Source organism: Rana temporaria, chromosome 11 (genome assembly GCF_905171775.1).
Source record: "Rana temporaria chromosome 11, aRanTem1.1, whole genome shotgun sequence".
NCBI lineage: Eukaryota > Metazoa > Chordata > Amphibia > Anura > Ranidae > Rana > Rana temporaria.
In genome coordinates this window covers 160,136,044-160,159,576 of record NC_053499.1, presented here as the reverse complement: position 1 = coordinate 160,159,576, position 23,533 = coordinate 160,136,044, and the positions used below count along the sequence as shown (strand labels likewise).

Below are 23,533 nucleotides of genomic sequence, written 5' to 3'. Positions count from 1 at the left end.
ACTAAGTATTTTTTTTTTTCCAGGAATTTTTCTTCAAGTTTGGGGGGGGGGCGCGCTATACGCCGGGGCGCGCAATAGGCCGATAAATACTATAAGGAAAAGAGGGTGGGGCTGCATGTAGAAGGGCTTTTTTTTACCCTAACCTTTACCCGTCTATAGTGGAAAGGTGGTTACAGGCTTAAAATGCCGAGAGGGCACCCATGCCTCCTGCGCCACGCTCTGTGATCGCGGTGTCCTTCAGACTCTGTTGATCGCAGATCGGTGTAAAGGGCCAATCACAGTAGCCCTTTACCACGTTCATCAGCTGTCAGCCAATGACAGCTGATCACAAACAGAAGTCGGTTATTGTTTTTTTTTTTTTTCTCACGAAGAATAAAGCCGATAACCGACTTCTGTAAAAGGGACATCAGTGCCCAACAGTGCTGCCACATATCAGCGTCATCTATCAGTCAGTGCCCACCAGTGCTGTCCTGTCAGCGCCCACCAGTGCAGGAGAAAAATTACCTGCTTGCAAAACTTTATAAAAAACTATGAAAGATGTTTTGTTTTTCCAAAGTTTCTGTCTTTTTTTGTTTGTTTACCAAAAAATTAAAACCCTGGGGGTGACTGAATACTCCAGAGTTCGGACCCTCCAGAGTTCTCGCAATGGGTAGCGGAGGTTAATAGTGTATTGCCCTATAAGAAACTGGTCTACTCCCATAGGGGGTGCCCCTTAAAGTACAATAAGATTTGGGATAGGTGGCTCAGGGAAACTGCAACCTGTGCTTGATCAGGACTGATCATAGTATAGCCTTCTGGCCTTCTTAGATCTCCTACGGCAGGGGTGTCAAACTCAATTTCATCACGGGCCACATCAGCATTATGATTGCCCTCAAAGGGGCCGGTTGTATCTGTAAGATTAGATGTCCAGCACATCCCTCCCCTTTACATTAGATGTCAAGAGCCACCCCACAATCCGAAGTTGAGTCCCCCCCCACTCTGTTACATCACAGTGCACCCCCCTTTCCTTATGCTGCTGCTGGGAAGAAGCTGAATGCATTGCTTAAAAGCAGAAAGTAAGGGTCTGGAGGAGGACCAGAGGAGGGCTGGAGGTGCGAGGGCCACATGAAAAGGTCTGGAAGGCTGGATTTGGCCCGCGGGCCTTGTGTTTGACACCTGTGTCCTACGGTCTATTTACACCGGAAAGGGGAATGTATGTCGCAGCGCAACATGCACACTGTATGGATACGACCAACTGTTCACGGTACCAACAACTACGTTTTGAATTGATGCGTGCAATAATGGAGGATGTTGTTTCATGGCTTTATTGAGAGATACGGTTTGATATGCACAATGTTTGTCAAGACAGACTGTCGTATGTATTTTTTTCTTTTTGTTCAATAAAGCATTTGTTTAAGGAAAAAAAAAAAAAGGCAGCAGCTACAGTGAAAGTAGCGGCTGACTTTAAAAAAAAAAAAATTGCAGGTGAAATCCCGCTTAAAGGTGAAAAACCTCATTTAGTGTAGCAGCCCCCCCCCCCCCCTGTGCCCCCATTTTACTTACCTGAACCCGGTCTTTCCCACACCGGAATGAGCACAACAGTTCCAGCCTGTGTGTCAGGTCCTGATTGGATAGATTGATAGCAGTGCAGCCATCGGCTCCCGCTGCCGTCAATCAAATGGCTCCTCCTCTTCTTGGGTGCCCCCCCGAGGAAGAGCAGCTCTCCAACAGGGCACCCAAGAAGAGGAGGAGCCAGGAGCGCAGCTGAGGGACCCCAAAAGAGGAGGATCGGGGGGCTACTCTGTGCAAAGCCAACTTTTTTTATTGTACCTTTAGATATCCTTTACTGCATTTCAGTAAAACAATCTTCTGTCTTTAGAAGCACTTTAAGCAGAGAACTGCTGCCACCAGATAAACTGACCAACCAAAGAGGACAGCTTGATAATGAGATGGGGGAATGCCTGGAAATGGCCGTCCATTGAAACATCTCTGTTAAAAGAAATAGGATTTTTGTACTCACCGTAAAATCCATTTCTCTGAGTTCATAGACGGGCACAGCATCCTTTGACGGTAGGGAAGCGGATATAACCCTACTGTCAAAGGATGCTGTGTCCGTCTATGAACGGAAGAGAAAAATGGCCGTCCATTGAAGAGAAGAGTGTGGTGCCGTACCTTGTCTTTCAGGCCGAAGTGCAGGTGCGGCAGCATGTGCAGACAGGGGGAGAGCAGCGTCATCTCTCTGGGGATAATACTCAGTTCCCCCTTCTTGGTTTTCCCGGGGTTCCCCCTCACCCCGAGAATGTCTCCTCTGCGCAGCTTGTTATTTATTGCTATAAACTCTTCTTCCGACTTGTAAAATCTGTTGGGGAGGAAGATATGGTCGTTACATGGCATGACACACGTGGCTTTAACTCCTAGATCGTGAAATATTGTCTAGCATGTTCCAACAAAGGCTCAAAAGGTTCCCGGTCCGAAGCTCCGTGACCGCGGGACCCGATCGCCGCTGGAGTCCCGCGATCGGTCCCCGGAGCTGAAGAACTGGGAAAGCTGTGTGTAAACACACCTTCCCCGTTCTTCACTGTGGCACCGTCATCGATCGTGTGTTCCCTGATATAGGGTACCCCAATCACATCTACAGCCACACCCCCCTACAGTTAGAAACACAGATGAGGTCATACATAACCCCTTCAGCGCCCCCTTGTGGTTAACTCCCAAACTGCAATTGACATTTTCACAGTAAACAATGCATTTTTATAGTATTTTCTGCTGTGGTCCCAAAAATGTGTCAAAATTGTCCGAAGTGTCCGCCATAATGTCGCAGTCAAGAAAAAAAAAACGCTGATCGCAGCCATTAGTAGTAAAAAAAATAAAATAAAATAAAAATACAATAAAACTATCCCCTATTTTGTAAACGCTATAAATTTTGCGCAAACCAACCGATAAACGCTTATTGGGCTTTTTTTTACCAAAAATAGGTAGAAGAATACGTATCGGCCTAAACTGAGGAAAATATTTTTTTTTTTTTATATATTTTTGGGGGATATTTATTATAGCAAAAAGTAAAAAATATTGCATTTTTTTTTCAAAATTGTCCCTCTATTTTTGATTATAGCGCAAAAATATAAAAACCGCAGCGGTGATCAAATACCACCAAAAGAAAGCTCTATTTGTGGGAAAAAAAGGACGCCAATTTTGTTTGGGAGCCACGTCACACGACCGCGCAATAGTCAGTTAAAGCGACGCAGTGCCGAATCGCAAAAACTGGCCAGGTCCTTTAGCTGCATTTTGGTCCGGGTCTTAAGTGGTTAAAAACAGTGTAAAAATAAAATCAAGTAAAATATATATATATATATATATATATATATATATATATTTTTTATAAAGCACCCCGTCCAGATGAGCTTGTGCGCAGAAGCGAACACATACGTGAGCAGCGCCCGCATATGAAAACGGTCTTCAAACCACACATGTGAGGTATCGCCGCAATCGTTAGAGCGAGAGCAATAATTCTAGCCCTAGACCTCCTCTGTATCTCAAAACATGCAACCTGTAGAATTTTTTAAACGTCGCCTATGGAGATTTTTATGGGTAAAAGATTGTCGCCATTCCACGAGCGGGCGCAATTTTGAAGCGTGACATGTTGGGAATCAAATTACTCGGCGTAACATTATCTATCACCATATAAAAAAACAATTGGGCTAACTTTACCGTTGTCAATTTTTTTAATTAAAAAAAGTGCTTTTTTAAAACAAAAAAAAAAAATGCGCTTGGAAGACCACTGCGCAAATACGGTGTGACAAAAAGTATTGCAACGACCGCTATTTTATTCTCTAGGGTGCTAGGAAAAAAATATATAACATTTGAAGGTTTCTAAGTATACTAGCCCTTTATGCTTTACCTTTGCAGGGAAACAGAGGAAGTAAAACCCATCTGGGTTTACTTCCTCTTTAAGTGGTTTATACATCCTACACCACGAAGCCTGACAATCACTTTAACTTATAAAACACTTACTTTGAATTTGCCATGACTTGCAGCTTCACTCCTTCACCTCGGAGATCATAGAAGATAAGTTTGGCTCCAGAAATGCGCTTGGCATGGATCCGGCCTGAAACCAAAGGAGGAAGATACAGCTGTCACCATGAACACCATACAGTTCACCAGTAATGATCGGCTCCGGCGTGTTGGGATCAAACCCATTAGGAAGCAGACACTGCACCCCGGACCAATCACATGCTGCCTATGATTGGCGGTCTGCAGTGACCGCTTCCTGGCGTGTCCAATCCCAACAATCACCAGCCATAGAGGATATTGGCATTAAAGCGCAGAGTTCAGAGGTGGAAACTGGCCTGGGGCAGGAAGGGGGTGAAAGTGTCCGGCAGGCAATTGGTTATACTAGTAATTGTAAAAAAATAAAATAAAAAATAAAAACATAAAAAACAACAAACATTCATTTATAGCGTTTTTAACCACTTCCATAACGGACACTTACACACCTTCCCGCCCAGACCAATTTTTAGCTTTCAGCACTTTTGCACTTTGAATGACAATTGCGTGGTCATGCTACACTGGGATTTTTATTTTCTGCAAAAAAAAAAAATATGACCGAATTTTTTTTTTTTTGTTTCTGTTATAAAATATTGTAATTAAGTACATTTTCTCCTTCACTGATGGGCACTGATGAGGTGGCACTGATGTGGTGTTAGGGTTAGGGTTCAGGTTAAGGTTTCCCATTGAAGAATATGGCTAGGACTCAGGAATTGGGACCTCCCCCAAAGGTCAGAAGGTGGGTTCCCAGAGGTCAAAGGTCACAGGGCGTGGTTGACCCACCCCCACCAAAGTGTACCGCCTACCCCAACTAAGTCGGGGAATGAACAAGTCGGGGAATGAACAAGTCGGGGAAAGACACTGATGTGGTGGCATTGATGGGCACTCATGATGAGCACTGATATGCGGCATGGATGGGCACTGATAGGCGGCAAGAATGGGCACTGATAGGCGGCACGAATCGGCACTGATAGGCGGCACGAATGGGCACTGATAGGCGGCACGAATGGGCACTGATAGGCGGCACGAATGGGCACTGATAGGCGGCACGAATGGGCACTGATAGGCGGCACGAATGGGCATAGATGGGCACGGATGGGCACTGATAGGTGGCATGGATGGGCACTGATAGGCGGCACGGATGGGCACTGATAGGTGGCACGGATGGGCATAGATGGGTACTGATAGGTGGCACTAACATATGTGTTGTACTAATGGATGCCAATCAGTGCCAAACAATGCCTGCCAATCAGTGATGCCCATTGTGGGCACTGATTGGCATCCATTATTTCTGTCGTGGTCATCCCTGGTGGTCTAGGGTGGCATACCTGTGTTTTGCATCCCTGGTGGTCCAGTGGGCATCCCTGGTGGTCCAGTGGGCATCCTCGGGAGGGCTGCGCTGATAATTGATCAGCACAAACCCCCCCCCCTGTCAGAGGAGCAGCCGATCGGCTCTCCTCTACTCACGTCTGACAGACGCGAGTGAGGAAAAACTGATTACCGGCTTTTCCTGTTTACATCGTAATCAGCCGTGATTGAACGCGGCTGATCACGTGGTAAAGAGTCTCCGTGAGAGACTCTTTACCTACATCGGTGTTGCGGGGTGTCAGACTGAACTGACGCCCCCGGGGGCGCACATCGGCTCAATATCCTGAGGACCTCATATGACGTCCACTCAGGATAGTGAAACCACTTTGCCGACGTCTTTTTGCTATAGGGCGGGCGGCAAGGGGGTAATAAATATTTTAGATAAAAAAAAAAGAAGAAAACAACCCAAATCCCTTCTGGATTCCCTTGAATCTCCCGAGCAGATTACATACCAGGCCAGATGAACACAGAAATGGCCAATTACACAAAAATCTTCAAATTCGACCCAAATCAGATCTGGGTGACGATGAACCAACCTGCCACGTTCACCAATTCCTCCAAGTGGTCTCCGACCTGCAGGTCGTTGTATTTCTGGATGTACTCTGTGAGGGACATGTCCACGTGAAACTTGTGGGGATAGGGGTCATCCTTGGTACCTTTCAGCTGTTGGATGGCTTGGGTCCTTATTTTATAATATTGCTGTGGAAAAAGAAAAACACATTGCAAATATTAAACACTGGAACAATAAAATTTCGAACAGGAAAAAAAAAATAAAAAAAAAAATAAAATCTTCCAACTCTGGTTACACAAAACAGTGTTGGAGTGCTCCTGATGACATCTGGTGTGATGAAACGCGTTGAACGGGGTTTTGCACTGTAATGCTGATGGATGTACTGGATTTATCAGTTTTTTTCAGTGGTGCGGTGCTTGGGAGACATTTCAGGCATTTTAATTGGGTTAAGCACTTGTCTTGTTTGCAAAATTTGATTTTAACCTCTTGACGACCGAGGACGTCCTGGGCTTTGTGCGGTGATATCTGAATGATGGGTTCAGCTACAGGCATCATTCAGATATCGCCGTCTTTAGCCGCTGATTCAAGCGGTGATCCCGCCGCTTGATCGTTCTTTTAGGCAGCGGGAGGGGACGTCCCCCCCTCCTGCCGCCATCCGGTGCTTCTCCGGGCTCTCCTGTGCCATCGGGGGCCCGGAGAGCGAATCGGTTGGCGCTGCTGGAAAGCATAGAGATGATTGGTGACCAGATGGTCACCAGTCATCTCTATGATCGTCGGAGGCCCGGGCGCGATGTGATGACGTCACGCCCGGTACCCAGGAGTAAACAAAGCCGCAATCGCGGCTGTTGGCATGTGATCGGTGATTTTTTTTTTCACTGATTTCATGCTTGTAAGCCTGGAGGAGAGATGTGGGGGGAGGGGGAGGTCTCATTGACCCCGCCTCTCTCCATAAAGAGGACCTGTCACACTGATTCCTATTACAAGGATGTTTACATTCCTTGTAATAGGAATAAAAGTAATCCAAAAAAAAAAAATGTAAAAAAAAGTGTAAAAATAAAAAAATTAAGTAAAAAAAAAAAAAAAACGCCCCTGTCCCCGTTATCTCGCGCCGCAGAAGCGAACATGCATGCAGGTCCTGCCCACATATGTAAACGCCGTTCAAACCCCACATGTGAGGTATCGTTGCGTGCGTTAGAGCGTGTGCAACAATTCTAGCCCCAAACCTCCTCTGAAACTCGAAAATAGTAAACCTGTAAAAAATTTTAAAGCGTCACCTATGGAGATTTTTAATTACCGAAGTTTGGCGCCATTCCATGAGTGTGCGCAAAATTAAAGCGTGACATGTTAGGTATCTATTTACTCGGCGTAACATCATCTTTCACATTATACAAAAAAATTGGGCTAACTTTACTGTTTTGTTATTTTTTAATTCATGAAACCGTTTTTTTACCCCAAAAAAAGGTGTTTGAAAAATGATTGCGCAAATACCGTGCGAGGAAAAAAAGTTGCAATGACCGCTATTTTATTCCCTGGGGTGTCTGCTAAAAAAAATATATATAATGTTTGGGGGTTCCGATTAATTTTCTAGCAAAAAAAATTGTGATTTTTACATGAAGGAGAGAAGTGGCAGAATTGGCCCGGTGGTAAAGTGGTTAATTCCGCAAATTCAGCAACCATGAGTTAAGTCCTAACAGCTGCCTGTCACAATGTGGGCTTATCTTTATTATTTAGATTCTGTCAATTAAAATGCAATAAAAAAATTATCATTTTGTCATTTTAAAAATGAATAAAAAAAACAAACAAAAAAAAGGCCCTTTAAGAGCTATGGGTGAAAGTGCCGTGTTGACGTCGCTTCGGCCCTGCAATGGTATGGAGAGGGGTGGGGGTATCTTCCCCCCCCTCACTCGTACCAAGCACAGAGGAGGATCTGATTGCCTCCAGTAAGCGGCGGAGGGCACCAGAGAGAGTGGATGGATGAGGGGGGGGGGGGGAGGGGCCGCAGGGACCACTTATCTTAAACTGGAGCGCTCACTGAAGAAGATGATACCGGGGTAGCTAGCGGTTAGAGTCCCACTCTGGCGGTCTCTCTCTTCACTCATATAGTGCATAACATAAATAAATCTCAAAAGTGAGAGATATAACCCCTCCAAAAGGAAAAAATGAAGATATGAAGAATTACAAAAGAAGAAAAATCCTGAATAGTCCAGTCGCAGTGATGGGGAACCTTGGCACCCCAGATGTTTTGGAACTACATTTCCCATGATGCTCCGGCACTCTGCAGTGTAGCTGAGCATCATGGGAAATGTAGTTCCAAAGCATCTGGGGTGCCGAGGTTTGCCATCTTGTGTCAGGGATCAGTGGAATATGAGTAAGGGAACATTTTGTCTAACTTCCCCGAGGGTAGGAGGATACCAGAATCCCGAATGTTATGGAGAAATCGAGAATGACAACGTCGGATACCACAACACAGAGGATACAAAGGTTGCGCCATTCGCTGCTTTTCCCAGGCCACAGAGCTTTGCATGCAGGGAGCGCCCTACAGAAAAAGGGAAGTTTAAGCAGGACTTCACCCAAAAGGGGAAGTTTTGCATTTCTGTCTCCACAGCCCCCTCCCCCACCACCACTTTTGGTCACAAATGCCCCCCCACCCAACACACACTTTTCACATATTTGTACCAATTATCGTTTTCCTTCCACTTCACAATCACGTGACACTTTGTGTTGGTCCATCAAATAAAATACATTTACGTTTTTTGGTTGTAACATGACAAAGTGTGGAAAATTTCAAGGGGTATGAATACTTTTTCAAGGCACTGCAGCCGTTGACTGGAATTCCACTTTAACCACTTAAGGACCGCCTCCTGCAGATATACGTCGGCAGAATGGCACGGCTGGGCACAAGCACGTACCTGTACGTCCTCTTTAAGTGCCCAGCCGTGGGTCGCGCGCCCGCGGACCCGATCGCCGCTGGTGTCCCGCGAACGGTCCCCGGAGCTGAAGAACGGGAAGGGGTGAGTGTAAACACAGCTTCCCCGTTCTTCACAGTGGCGCCGTCATTGATCGTGTGTTCCCTGATATAGGGAAACACGATAAATGACGTCACACCTACAGCCCCGCCCCCCTACAGTTAGAAAAAACATACGAGGTCACACATAACCCCTTCAGCGCCCCCTAGTGGTTAACCCCTTCACTGCAATTGTCATTTTCACAGTAATCAGTGCATTTTTATAGCATTTTTTGCTGTGAAAATGACAATGGTCCCAAAAATGTGTCAAAATTGTCCGATGTGTCCGCCATAATGTCGCAGTCACGAAAAAAAAAATCGCTGATCGCCGCCATTAGTAGTAAAAAAAAAAAAATAATAATAAAAATGCAACAAAACTATCCCCTATTTTGTAAACGCTATAGATTTTGTGCAAACCAATCGATAAACGCTTATTGCCATTTTTTTTTTACCAAAAATAAGTAGAAGAATACGTATCGGCCTAAACTGAGGTAAAGTAAAAAGTAAAATTTTTTGTTTTTTTTTTCAAAATTGTCGCTTTATTTTTGTTTATAGCGCAAAAAATAAAAACCGCAGAGGTGATCAAATACCACCAAAAGAAAGCTCTATTTGTGGGGAAAAAAAAGAACGCCAATTTTGTTTGGGAGCCACATCGCACGACCGCGCAATTGTCAGTTAAAGCGGCGCAGTGCCGAATCACAAAAACTGTCCGGGTCCTTAACCTGCATAAAGGTCCGGGGCTTAAGTGGTTAAGAATACACACTTAGATTGACTTTTCCCATTTGTTCCTAACCAGGGATAAGGTTTCTCTTGCTGGGCGTTGGACATTCTTTGAATTCTTCGTCTAACAGCAGCTGATAAGGAGGCAGCCGCTGGGAAAGAAGAGATCAAAACCCAATTCCACTTATTTAAAAAAATAAAATAAAAAAAACACAATATTGTTTACTTTTTTGCTATATAAAATATTCCCAAACATTAAAAAAAATAAAATAAAAATGTCTTCATCAATTTAGGCCAATATGTACATATCTTTGGTAAAAAATGAATAAATTAAAAAAAACACAATAAGTGATTGGTTTGCACAAAATGTATAGCTTTTGAATAGAGAGAGCAGACTGCGCAAAGGACAAAACAATAACAAAGCTGCTGAACACTGAGGGTCAATAAGTCCTTGGTCAGAGTATGTAAAAAAAGCAGTGCAGCGCTACTAACAAAATGATGAAAGTCCAAAAAAAAAAAAAAAAAAAAAAAAATTTATCAAAATGAAGAGAGGATAAGGGTGACTTCTGGAACCTCAATAGGTGATCGGATGAAGACTCCTTATAAAACAGTCAAGTATCCTTAGATAAAAGTACAAGCCGCTCACCTTAGCAGATGGACCTGTGGGTGAGCAGCAGGTCGAATGCGCTGTCCCTCTTAATAAGGGGGTATTATAAGGTATTATAAGATGATAACGGTGCCTCCTCGGTCGATCCTTTTCTCCAAACCGACTTTCAGTGGCGGATGGTCATCTGGTATACTCTCATGTAGTTGAATGGCATGAAAAAGTATAAAGTAGACACATAGTGCTCTCCGTATAGTAACCAAAATACAATAAGTTTATTTAAAATAAAAGTACTCACAAAAGAGGCACTATATCCTAGTGCGTAGAATATGAGCATATATCGATAAAATACCAAGTAGGTGGCTGTCCTGACACCATAGCCCCTTATCCGCTGAAGAAGTCCTGTACCTTGGGACGATACGCGTGCGGGGGGCTTCCAATTTTGATGTCAGGACAGCCACCTACTTGGTATTTTATCGATATATGCTCATATTCTACGCACTAGGATATAGTGCCTCTTTTGTGAGTACTTTTATTTTAAATAAACTTATTGTATTTTGGTTACTATACGGAGAGCACTATGTGTCTACTTTATACTTTTTCATGCCATTCAACTACATGAGAGTATACCAGATGACCATCCGCCACTGAAAGTCGGTTTGGAGAAAAGGATCGACCGAGGAGGCACCGTTATCATCTTATAATACCCCCTTATTAAGAGGGACAGCGCATTCGACCTGCTGCTCACCCACAGGTCCATCTGCTAAGGTGAGCGGCTTGTACTTTTATCTAAGGATACTTGACTGTTTTATAAGGAGTCTTCATCCGATCACCTATTGAGGTTCCAGAAGTCACCCTTATCCTCTCTTCATTTTGATTAATTTTTTTTTTTTTTTTTTTTTTTTTTGGACTTTCATCATTTTGTTAGTAGCGCTGCACTGCTTTTTTTACATACAAAATGTATAGCGTCTACAAAATAGGGCAGGGATATGCAATTAGCGGACCTCCAGCTGTTGCTGAACTACAAGTCCCATGAGGCATAGCGAGACTCTGACAGCCACAAGCACGACACCCAGAGGCAGAGGCATGATGGAACTTGTAGTTTTGCAACAGCTGGAGGTCCGCTAATTGCATATCCCAGAAATAGGGGATAGATTTATGGCATTTTTATTATACGTTTTTTTTTTAAATAGTAAAGGCGGTGGGTGACCAGCGATTTTTAGCGGGACTGCAACAATGCAGCGGACACTTGACACTATTTTGGGACCAGTGACTATTATACAGCGATCGGTGCTATAAAAATGTACTGATTATTCTAGCGGGCTCAGCTCAGAGGGGATTGATTTCAGGAATATATACTATACTGAATGCCTGGCCCATAGAGGTGAAAGGCAAACATGCATACATGATCAAATGGGAAAAGGCTTCCCTGTGGAACAATGGCACGAGATCTGTGTACAGGCGGCTAAGAGCTCGATTTGCACGCTATATAAAGAAAACATCTACAAAATCCTATGTTTCTGGTATATGACTCCGGACGTCCTCCACGCCATCTATCCCTTTAGCTCGGATCGCTGCTGGCTCTGCCTGGGGGGCGATGGGCGACCCTTCTCCATATTTACTGGGGCTGCCCGCCGATTGTCTCCTTTTGGGACTCGGTCCGACAGTTACTGGAGCGACTCCTAGACAGGCAGATCCCCCCCCCCACCCCAAAATACTTTATCCTAGGCCTCCCATCGATACGACTCCCGTCCCTATATACCGTGTTTCCCCGAAAATAAGACCGGGTCTTATATTAATTCTTTCTACAAAAAAACACACTAGGGCTTATTTTCAGGGGATGTCTTATTTATTTATGGTATGTACAAAAAAGTTTCTCCCCCTGTCTGCTCTGGAGTCAGCATTGTGAAATTCTGTAATCCCAAAAATAAACCTTTGTTTAAAGACCTTATAAAATGATGTAATCCGTTCTGTAAAAAGATAATATCATGTGCAGTGTGTCTCCTTGTGTAACATTATTGTGGAAAATACCTTATTTACAGTGCCGCTTGCCGCTCACGTGACCCGCTGGAGCTCTTCTTTCCTACTCCAAATAGTGCAGAGGGAGGGGCCAAGATCCCCAATGACGTCAGCCTCACTCTGAGTACTGCAGTGGGTAGGGGCTTAATAAAGTTTTATTGAAAAAAAAAACAGCTGACATCAGCCGGGCGGGTCACGCGAGCGCCCAGCAGTGCTGTAAATAAGGTATTTTCCACAATAAAGTTACAAAAGGGAGACACGCTGCACATTATATAATCTTTTTACAGAACGGATTACATGTTTTTACAAGGACTTTAACTAGGGCTTATTTTTGGGGTAGGGCTTATATTGCAGCCATCCCAGAAACTCACGCTAGGTCTTATTTTCGGGGTAGGGCATATTTTCGGAGAAACAGGGTAAGAAGCTAGCCCGACACATCCTCGCGGCGGCCCGATGCCTGGTGGCGTTGCACTGGAAACGCCAAACCCCCCCCCCCCCCACACCTGAGGCCTTATACGCCAGGATCAAGGATGTGGAAACCATGGAGAAAATGACCGCCAAAATGCGGGACCGACTGGAGGCTCATGATGCAGTCTGGGAGTTGTGGCACCACCGGGAGGACCCACCGTGAGAAGGTACGGGGTCCGCTTTGATGACACTTTCTCTCTGTTCTACTCTCTCTGTCTTTTCTTATCTCCCCTTCCTTTCTTATTCCGGGAAACCACGAGTGTCTCCGACTGCTACATTACTTAGAAGTTAGAAATGTTGTTCAAGTTGACCACAGAATGCAAAATGTTTCTTGAAGGCTAAGGCCAGCTTGCACTTTAACACGATGACACCTGTATCTTTATTGAGCAAGTTGGCGAAGCGATATATGTTTAGCAAAGATAATGAACACTCCATGGTCCATGGTTAATGTACTTCTTCCTGTTTTATCTGTGCTAGCTAACTGCACCGAACGGTTGTATCTTTTGTAAACCTGAACCTTTGACCAATAAAATTGTTATTGATAAAAGAAAAAAAAATGTACCGATTACTGTGTAAATGTCACAGTCAGGGAATGGGGTTAACACTAGGGGGCGATCAAGGGGTTAAATGTGTTCCCTAGGGAGCGATTCTAACCGTGGGGGAGGTGACTGACTGGAGGAGGAGAGAGATCGCTGTTCCTGATCACTAGGAACACACGATTGCGCTGTAATTCCCTGTCTGAACGGAGATCTTTTTGTTTACATTGGCAGATCCCCGTTCTGGCTCTCTGAGGAACGATCGCGGGTGGCTGCCGGACATCACGGCCACGTGCATCGGCTCCCCCGCCGTGCAACGGGTGCTCGCGCGCCCCAACTATAGCTGTTAAAGGGACCGACCTACGGCGGTTCGCGGGAACGAGCCGACCTGCCGCAGTATAACGACGCCGGCTGGTTAGCAAGCAGTTAATTACAGTTTTCGTGCGGGTGCACGCCCCCCGGCTCGCCACCGCAAACATGAGAAATTGGCCGCACACCACCACAGAGCTGGTGGTATACTTGTCCCTACAGGTAAGCCTACATTATACCTGTAGGTGCTTGCAGTATCTCCTTAACCCACATGGTTAAGGAGATATTTGCAGAAAAGCAGGCGCATGCGCGCCATTGACAACGGCGCAGGCGCACTGATCGTGGCGGCTCCTGAATGAGAGCCTGCCAGAAAGTGACGGAAATGTGTGCATGCGCGGGGATCATGCCGTTCCTCGCGCATGTGCGGGAGTGACGTCATCACCGCGCCAGTCAGTCACAGCGCCGGAGCAGTGATACCCGGAAGTCATTCCGGGTATCATGGCAGCGACCGAGGACGTGTCCGAGGACCGCTGCGGGGGCTTCGATCTAAGGTAAGTAATTGATAATGAACCAGTCATACTTAGCTCGTTATGCCTTTGCCTTGCAGGTTTTATTTATTTTTACGGGTATACAACTGCTTTAATATCTTCACGATCAGGAGAGCAAGACAGGACAAACTGTTGACGTGTTTCACCCGTTCACATGCTTCTTCAGAACAGCGCGTAATCCAAGTTTGAAACGAGTCAACAGTTTGTCCTGTTCTTGCTCTCACGATTGTGAAGATATTAAAAAGAACAATTTTGCACCAGCTCTGTGGCGGTGTGCGGTCAATTACTCTCTAGACACTGAGGCTCAGATTCCAATTTGGGGAGGGGGAGGGGCGTCCCTACATGGGAAATAAGAAACTTACATTGGGATCGAGGCTTTCCTCGTCCAGCTCATCCGTCTTCTCGCTTGGCGTTTTCTCGCATTGCTCTTTTTGTTTCTCTTCCTTTTCAGCGGCTTTTTTCTCGGCCTTCAAACGTCTTTTCAACTCGCTGAAAAAAATAAAGAAGAAGAGATGAGAGTTAATGAGCGCGGTGTGCAATGCTGCCATATTATCTCATTTACTATTACAGAGTAAATTAAATCTGTAGAGACGCCATCAATCTTCCCCTCTGATTGGCTGCTACACAAGTTATCACTTCCTAGTGGTGGCAATGCAGACAGACTCCTCCCCTTTTTTCCCCACAATGCAGCGCTCCATCCTGATCATCCTATTGGAGTTTCACCGACTTACACCAAAGTCTGGAAAAGACTTGCAGGGTGCGACCGAGATCCGATTCAAGTCAAGCCACACACACTTTAATAAACGATCGGATGTCTCTTCCGATCGATCTCTTCCAATAGGAATGATCAATTTATAGTAAACAACCCATTCAAACGCTACGCCAGACACGGGAATACGGAATTACGTTTAACCGCTTGCCGACCAGCTCTTGTACAGATACGGCATCAGGGTGGCTCTCCTGCTCAAATCGCCTTCTATAAACACAGCGGATCTTTTAAGAGACATAGCAGGCGCACGCACATGTCCGCTGCATGCCAGGGGGGGACCCGATGCGCGTGACCGGCGGGCAAGATCGCCGCCGGCCACCTGCGATCACAAGAGCCGGGGATTTGTGTATGTAAACACAGAAATCCCAGTTCTGGCAGGGGAGGAGAGACGAATCGTGTGTTCCTACCAAGTAGAAACAACGATCTGACTCCTCCTCTAGTCAGTCCCCTCCCCCCCACAGTTAGAAACACACCTAGGGAACACATTTAACCCCTTGATCGCCCCCTATTGTTAGAGCCAGAACTGTGATTTGTGTGTGTAAAACACATACACATCCCTGTCCTGACAGGGGAGTAGAGACAAATCTGCTGTCCCTAGTGATCAGGAACAGCGATCTCTCTCCTCCCCCAGTAAGACCCATCCCCCCCACAGTTCGAAACACCTCCCTAGGGAACATTTAACCCCTTTGATTGTTCACTGCTCCTAATGCGTTCCAAAAGAAGCTGCTGGCAGGACTTTTTCTGATGCCCTGCCAGCGCACCGCTCCCTAAGGGCTTTCACACTGGAGTGTGAGGAGCAGCTGTTTAACCGCTTAAGGACCGCCTCCTGCACATATACGTCGGCAGAAGGGCACAGCTGGGCACAAGCACGTACAGGTACGTCCTCTTTAAGTGCCCAGACGTGTCCGAAGCTCCGTGACCGCGGAACCGATCGCCGCTGGAGTCCCACGATCGGTCCCCGGAGTTGAAGAACGGGGAGAGCTGTGTGTAAACACACCTTCCCCGTTCTTTACTGTGGCGCCGTCATCGATCGTGTGTTCCCTTTTATAGGGAAACACAATCAATGACGTCACACCTACAGCCCTGCCCCCCTACAGTTAGAAACACATATTAGGTCATACATAACCCCTTCAGCGCCCCTTGTGGGTAACTCCCAAACTGCAATTGTCATTTTCACAGTAATCAGTACATTCTTAATGCATTTTTTGCTGTGAAAATGACAATGGTCCCAAAAATGTGTCAAAATTGTCCGAAGTGTCCGCCATAATGTCGCAGTCACGAAAAAAATCGCTGATCGCCGCCATTAGTAGTAAAAATTTTTAAAAATGCAATAAAACGATCCCCTATTTTGTAAACGCTAAAAATTTTGTGCAAACCAATCGATAAACGCTTATTGCGATTTTTTTTACCAAAAAATAGGTAGAATACGTATCGGCCTAAACTGAGGGGAAAAAAAACGTTTTTTATATATTTTTGGGGGATATTTATTATAGCAAAAAGGAAAAAATATTTAATTTTTTTTCAAAATTGTCGCTCTTTTTATGTTTACAGCGCAAAAAATAAAAACCGCAGAGGTGATCAAATACCACCAAAAGAAATCTCTATTTGTGGGGGAAAAAAGGACGCCAATTTTGTTTGGGAGCCACGTCGCACGACTGCGCAATTGTCAGTTAAAGCGACGCAGTGCCGAATCGCAAAAACTGGCCGGGTCCTTTAGCTGCCTAAAGGTCCGGGGCTTAAGTGGTTAAGGGCGGATTGCAGGCGCTATTTTTAACGCTATAGCGCCTGCAAATCGCCCTCAGTGTGTCTAAGAGGGTCTAAGGCTCCGTTCACATCAGTGCAACTTGTCATGCATGTCAACCTATAGGAAAAAAACAAATATGGAGTCCGCCCATGGATTGGAACCCCCCCCCCCCCCCCCCCGGGGCTGAAACAGGAGATTCAGATTGCAGTCCAGGGACCTCGCCTGTGGAACGCGCTACCAACCACCACTGGAGTCGGACCACTTGGCCTTCAGCAGAAAGATTAAAACCCATCTCTTCTGAGGTCAAGGGGTTCCTTACCCATGGAATGGATACAGCGCCCAGAGGCGATTCAGTTGGCATGTGTTGCGCTTTACAAGTCACTCACTCATGGAAAAAAGAAGTTGGTGGGGCACAGAATACGGAGAAGCACACCAACCTTTTTTTCCCATGAAGCGCATGGCCAGTGCAGAGCGGAGAGGAGGAAACGGGAAGGTGCTTGCCCAGGAAATTGTCCTGAAGTGCCCGCTGGGCCCAGACCGGGCACCTAGCCAGCCTGAGGAGCGCTCGAGACATCATAGCAAAAACTCCTCCCAAAACCCGCGCAAACTGGCGTTACCACCTAGCGAGGAGAGACAACAAGGGAAGATTAGGAACGGCAGCAAAATAAACATCTACTTCACGTCAAGAGGAATTTCTTTCCTTGTAAACCCTCCACACACCCGGTGAAGTGAACAGCCTCAGGTGATAAACAGAGAGGAACCAAATCTCCCTACATAAGTTTTACCTCCATATCTGCTGTCTTCACATTCATATTCTGTTTAGGAAGTTCAGATCTTGGGGCAGATTCAGGTACCTGCGCGCCTAGTTACGGCGGCGCAGCGTATTGTATTTACGCAACTTACAGGAGCAAGTGCAGTATTCACGAAGCACTTGCTCCGTAAATTGCGGCGGCGTAGCGTAAATGGGGCCGGCGTAAGCCCGCGTAATTCAAATGTGGAGGGGGGGGCGAGTTTTATGCTAATGTGTGATGACCTGACGTGATTGACGTGTTTTACGAACGTGCACATACCCCAGTGTGCATTGCTCTCAAGTACGCCGCAACGACGCATTGGTTTCGACGTGAACGTAAATTACGTCCAGCCCTATTCCCAAACGACTTACGCAAACGACGTAAAAAATTCAAATTTCGAACCGGGAACGACGTCCACACTTAACATTGGCTGCGCCTCCTAATAGCAGGAGCAACGTTACGCCGAAAAAGCCTCACGCAAACGACGTAAAAAACTACCGCCGGGCGCACGTACGTTCGTGAATCGACGTAACTAGGTAATTTGCATATTCTACGCCGACAACAACGGAAGCGCCCCTAGCGGTCGACGTAATATTGCACACAATTATACGCCGCCGCATTCAAGTTACGTCGGCGGAGGACGCCTATTTTTTAAGCGTATCTGCCATTGAGAATCGGCGTAATGTTTTAGGGGTGGTGTACACATCGCTTCCCAAACCGCTCCTAAGATGCAGCTTGCAGGACTTGTCCCCCCGTCCCCGTCCCGTCCCCGTTCCGCCGGCACAGCACCCCAGTGTGAACGCACTCGGACTCTCACACTAGGGCGGCGGGGGAGGCGTTTTTCAGGCGCTATTTCTAGTGCTAAAACGCCTGAAAACTGCCTCAGTGTGAAAAGGGTCATATAGAACACAGAGCAAACAAATCAGAAGTGAAAGTAAAGCGGTCGCCGCGCTGTCAGATGATGGGGGAGGAGTTAGGAAAATCCCCGGATGACTCAACCCGAGACTTTCAACCGCTACTAAAGGCAAAGCATTCTTTTTCTTTCCGTGAAGAATCGGGAGGGCGAGGCTCCAATCGGACTTTGGACACATTAAAGGTCGCGGCTCATTCTTTTCAGTGACTCAAAAAGGTCGCAGCGCCTTTGAAGCGGTTCCTGCACCAACTTTGATGTGACTTAAAGCGGAGCTCCGCTAAAAAAAAAATTCAAAGTCAGCAGCTGCTGACTTTTAATATTAGGACACTTACCTGTCCCGGACTCCAGCGCCGTCTGCAGCAGAGGATGAGCGATCGCTCGTCACTCTGCTACGCCCCCCCGCCATCCTCGGTGAGGGAACCAGGAAGTGAAGCGCTCCGGCTTCACTGCCCGGTTCCCTACGGCGCATGCGCGAGTCGCGCTACGCCTGCCGATTGGCTCCCGTTGTGTTCCCAGAACACAACGGGGGGGACGGGGGGTGACATCATGCCCGAGACTGTGTGGCCGGAAGTGGGTGCAAATACCTGTCTTTACCTGCACCCCCCTCCCCCTGAAAGGTGTCAAATGTGACACCGGAGGGTTCCGATCAGCTGGAGTTCCACCCACAAAAACGACTTCCATTAAATCAGGCGTCCCCCCAGCTGTTGTGAAACTACAAGTCCCATGAGGCAATGCAAGGCTGACAGTTACAAGCCTGACACCCAGAGGCAGAGGCATGATGGGACTTGTAGTTTCACAAAAGCTGGAGGGCCGCCAGATTGAGACCCCTGTTTTAAAGGGTAACTTTCACCTTTACAAAAAAATCTGTAAGGTAAACTTACACAGGACCCCCACCCATCTCGCTGACCTGGACCACGGCGATCTTGCGTTCTAAGCCCCGGTTTATCCACGTCAGGAGTCCGGGGCTTAGAAATCCCCTTGGTTAAAAAACAAACAAAACGTGGGACGTTTCAGAGGATTCAAATGGCGGGGAAGACCTCGCGCGGGGGCCGGAGGGGGGAGACCTCGCGCGGGGGCCGGAGGGGGGAGACCTCGCGCGGGGGCCGGAGGGGGGAGACCTCGCGCGGGGGCCGGAGGGGGGAGACCTCGCGCGGGGGCCGGAGGGGGGAGACCTCGCGCGGGGGCCGGAGGGGGGAGACCTCGCGCGGGGGCCGGAGGGGGGAGACCTCGCGCGGGGGCCGGAGGGGGGAGACCTCGCGCGGGGGCCGGAGGGGGGAGACCTCGCGCGGGGGCCGGAGGGGGGAGACCTCGCGCGGGGGCCGGAGGGGGGAGACCTCGCGCGGGGGCCGGAGGGGGGAGACCTCGCGCGGGGGCCGGAGGGGGGAGACCTCGCGCGGGGGCCGGAGGGGGGAGACCTCGCGCGGGGGCCGGAGGGGGGAGACCTCGCGCGGGGGCCGGAGGGGGGAGACCTCGCGCGGGGGCCGGAGGGGGGAGACCTCGCGCGGGGGCCGGAGGGGGGAGACCTCGCGCGGGGGCCGGAGGGGGGAGACCTCGCGCGGGGGCCGGAGGGGGGAGACCTCGCGCGGGGGCCGGAGGGGGGAGACCTCGCGCGGGGGCCGGAGGGGGGAGACCTCGCGCGGGGGCCGGAGGGGGGAGACCTCGCGCGGGGGCCGGAGGGGGGAGACCTCGCGCGGGGGCCGGAGGGGGGAGACCTCGCGCGGGGGCCGGAGGGGGGAGACCTCGCGCGGGGGCCGGAGGGGGGAGACCTCGCGCGGGGGCCGGAGGGGGGAGACCTCGCGCGGGGGCCGGAGGGGGGAGACCTCGCGCGGGGGCCGGAGGGGGGAGACCTCGCGCGGGGGCCGGAGGGGGGAGACCTCGCGCGGGGGCCGGAGGGGGGAGACCTCGCGCGGGGGCCGGAGGGGGGAGACCTCGCGCGGGGGCCGGAGGGGGGAGACCTCGCGCGGGGGCCGGAGGGGGGAGACCTCGCGCGGGGGCCGGAGGGGGGAGACCTCGCGCGGGGGCCGGAGGGGGGAGACCTCGCGCGGGGGCCGGAGGGGGGAGACCTCGCGCGGGGGCCGGAGGGGGGAGACCTCGCGCGGGGGCCGGAGGGGGGAGACCTCGCGCGGGGGCCGGAGGGGGGAGACCTCGCGCGGGGGCCGGAGGGGGGAGACCTCGCGCGGGGGCCGGAGGGGGGAGACCTCGCGCGGGGGCCGGAGGGGGGAGACCTCGCGCGGGGGCCGGAGGGGGGAGACCTCGCGCGGGGGCCGGAGGGGGGAGACCTCGCGCGGGGGCCGGAGGGGGGAGACCTCGCGCGGGGGCCGGAGGGGGGAGACCTCGCGCGGGGGCCGGAGGGGGGGAGACCTCGCGCGGGGGCCGGAGGGGGGAGACCTCGCGCGGGGGCCGGAGGGGGGAGACCTCGCGCGGGGGGCCGGAGGGGGAAGACCTCGCGCGGGGGCCGGAGGGGGAAGACCTCGCGCGGGGGGCCGGAGGGGGAAGACCTCGCGCGGGGGCCGGAGGGGGAAGACCTCGCGCGGGGGCCGGAGGGGGAAGACCTCGCGCGGGGGCCGGAGGGGGAAGACCTCGCGCGGGGGCCGGAGGGGGAAGACCTCGCGCGGGGGCCGGAGGGGGAAGACCTCGCGCGGGGGCCGGAGGGGGAAGACCTCGCGCGGGGGCCGGAGGGGGAAGACCTCGCGCGGGGGCCGGAGGGGGAAGACCTCGCGCGGGGGCCGGAGGGGGAAGACCTCGCGCGGGGGCCGGAGGGGGAAGACCTCGCGCGGGGGCCGGAGGGGGAAGACCTCGCGCGGGGGCCGGAGGGGGAAGACCTCGCGCGGGGGCCGGAGGGGGAAGACCTCGCGCGGGGGCCGGAGGGGGAAGACCTCGCGCGGGGGCCGGAGGGGGAAGACCTCGCGCGGGGGCCGGAGGGGGAAGACCTCGCGCGGGGGCCGGAGGGGGAAGACCTCGCGCGGGGGCCGGAGGGGGAAGACCTCGCGCGGGGGCCGGAGGGGGAAGACCTCGCGCGGGGGCCGGAGGGGGAAGACCTCGCGCGGGGGCCGGAGGGGGAAGACCTCGCGCGGGGGCCGGAGGGGGAAGACCTCGCGCGGGGGCCGGAGGGGGAAGACCTCGCGCGGGGGCCGGAGGGGGAAGACCTCGCGCGGGGGCCGGAGGGGGAAGACCTCGCGCGGGGGCCGGAGGGGGAAGACCTCGCGCGGGGGCCGGAGGGGGAAGACGCCAAATAAACAGGTACAACTTATGTAAAAGGATTTGTATCATCTCTGGAGGCCAGTCACTTCACTGGCTACATGGAATGGGGAGACATGGAGAGGGGGAATCTCCCTAATGGGGACACAGACAGCAATAAAACCTGACAGGGGGTCTAATCCCTCTCCACTTCATCCAAAACTAAAGATGAAGGAGTTGTCGGTCCTCTCTGATCCTCTGGGGAGGATTTCATTTTCTAGACTCATCCAGAGTCCATTCTGTCCCATTCCAGCCTCAGAGCTGCAGTTACATCAGCCAGTCCCCCCCGCACTGCTGGGAGTTGTAGTTCCCAGTCAGCCCCCCGGCCCATTCACCCGGATCGGCTGACGCTCATCAGGAGACTACAAATCCCACAATGCCTCACTCCCAGTTCCCGTAATGGAAGCGGCTACAGACCACATGTCCTGGCACACAGCCCGCTCCTCCCCCCTCCTCACAGTCCCCGGTATGTCCCCCGCTCTCCGGGAAGGAGCCGCAGCCCGGAGATCCGCTCACTTTTTGCTGAGTTTGGCATCGCCGTCCGTAGGAGCCGCAGTCTGGACGTCCGCCATGATTCTCAGTGCAGGTGAGAGAGAGGAAAAGAATGAGAGAGGGCACTTCCGGTTTCCAGGAGGAACTCTCTAATATCAACTTCCGCCCACCCCTTTTCCGGTTGGGGGAGGGGCTGTGTGACGTAGAAGCCCAGGATTGGCTCTTGTGTTGTTGAGGCCGCAATAAAGTTTAGTCGCTATGGTTACAGTGGAGCCTATACAGTACAAAGTGTACATGATACAATATTTACATTTTATGTCACTATTATTTCATCATAATTTTCATTTACAACCAGTCCACATTCCTGAAAGAGAGAAAGAAGGATGGGAAGAGAGAGAGAAAGGAAGAAAGAGGGATGGAGAGATAGAGAAAGAGAGAGAGAAGGAGGGAGGGATGGATTAAAAGGGAGAGAGAGAAAGAAAAACAAGAAGAGATGGAGAAGAGAGAGAGAGAGAGAAAAATAAAGAAAAAATAGAAATGAGAGAAAGAAGGCTGGAGAAGAGAGAGAGGAAGAAAGAGAAAGAAAAATGGAGGGAGAGAGAAAGAAAAAAGGGATGGAGAATTGAAAGAGAGAGAAAGAAAGTAAGAAAGAAAATGAGGGATGGATGGAGAGTAACAGAAAGAGAGAGAGGGAGATAGAAACAAAGATAAAAAAGGACGAAGGGTGAGAGAGAAAGAACGATAAAGAGGGACAGAGCAGAGGAAGTAAAAGAGAGAAAAAAAGAGGGAGAGAGAGAACGAAAGAAAGAAAAAGAGAGGAGAAAGAAAAAGAGAGGGGGAGAAAATAAAGAGAGAAAGGAAGGGAGAAAGGAAGAAAGAAAAAGAGAGAGGGGCAGAGCAAGAACGAGAAAGAAGGATGGAGGGAGAGAGAACGAAAGAAAGAAAAAGAGGAATGGAGAAGAGAAAGAAAGAGAGTGAAAAAGTAAGGGAGAAAGAAAGAGATTACGGGAAAGTAAAATAAAGAGAAAGAGGGATGGAGGGAGCGAAAGAGAGAGAGAGAGAAGAAAAGGGATGGAGGGAGAGGAGAGAAAGAAAGAAAAAGAGGAATGGATGGAGAGTACGAGAAAGAGGGTGAGAGAGAGAGAGAGAAAGTAAAGAGAAAAAATTATGGAGGGAGAGAGAAAGAAAAAGAGAAAGAGGTATGGAGAAGAGAAAGAGAGAGAGAGAGGAAGGAAGGGAGAAAGAAAAAGAGGGATGGATGGAGAGTAAGAGAAAAAAAGAGGGAGAGAGAGAGGCAGGGGAGAGGGAGGGTGGGGGAGGGATGGCGAGAGAAGGAGAGAGAGAGGGAGGGCAAGAGAGGCGGGGAGAGGGAGGGTGAGAGAGGCGGGGAGAGGGAGGGTGAGAGAGGCGGGGAGAGGGAGGGTGAGAGAGGCGGGGAGAGGGAGGGTGAGAGAGGCGGGGAGAGGGAGGGTGGGAG

General features: G+C 50.0%; 1 protein-coding gene across 2 annotated transcripts in view; it reads right to left on the bottom strand.

The window, feature by feature from the left end:
* KARS1 (lysyl-tRNA synthetase 1) overlaps positions 1 to 22,204 on the bottom strand; it is a 34,217-nt gene extending 12,013 nt beyond the window's left edge. The window contains exons 1-6 of one of the 2 annotated variants that reach the window (XM_040329573.1): positions 22,081 to 22,177; positions 17,061 to 17,243; positions 14,473 to 14,599; positions 5,928 to 6,090; positions 3,991 to 4,084; positions 2,152 to 2,338 (exon numbers count right to left, since the gene is read on the bottom strand). In XM_040329573.1, the coding sequence (XP_040185507.1) occupies positions 2,152 to 2,338; positions 3,991 to 4,084; positions 5,928 to 6,090; positions 14,473 to 14,599; positions 17,061 to 17,200 (711 nt within the window). In that variant the 5' untranslated portion in view covers positions 17,201 to 17,243; positions 22,081 to 22,177. Of the gene's footprint in view, positions 1 to 2,151; positions 2,339 to 3,990; positions 4,085 to 5,927; positions 6,091 to 14,472; positions 14,600 to 17,060; positions 17,244 to 22,080 lie in introns of both variants that reach the window. The other variant, XM_040329574.1, reaches the window with a different exon arrangement.
* Positions 22,205 to 23,533: the final 1,329 nt, after the last annotated feature.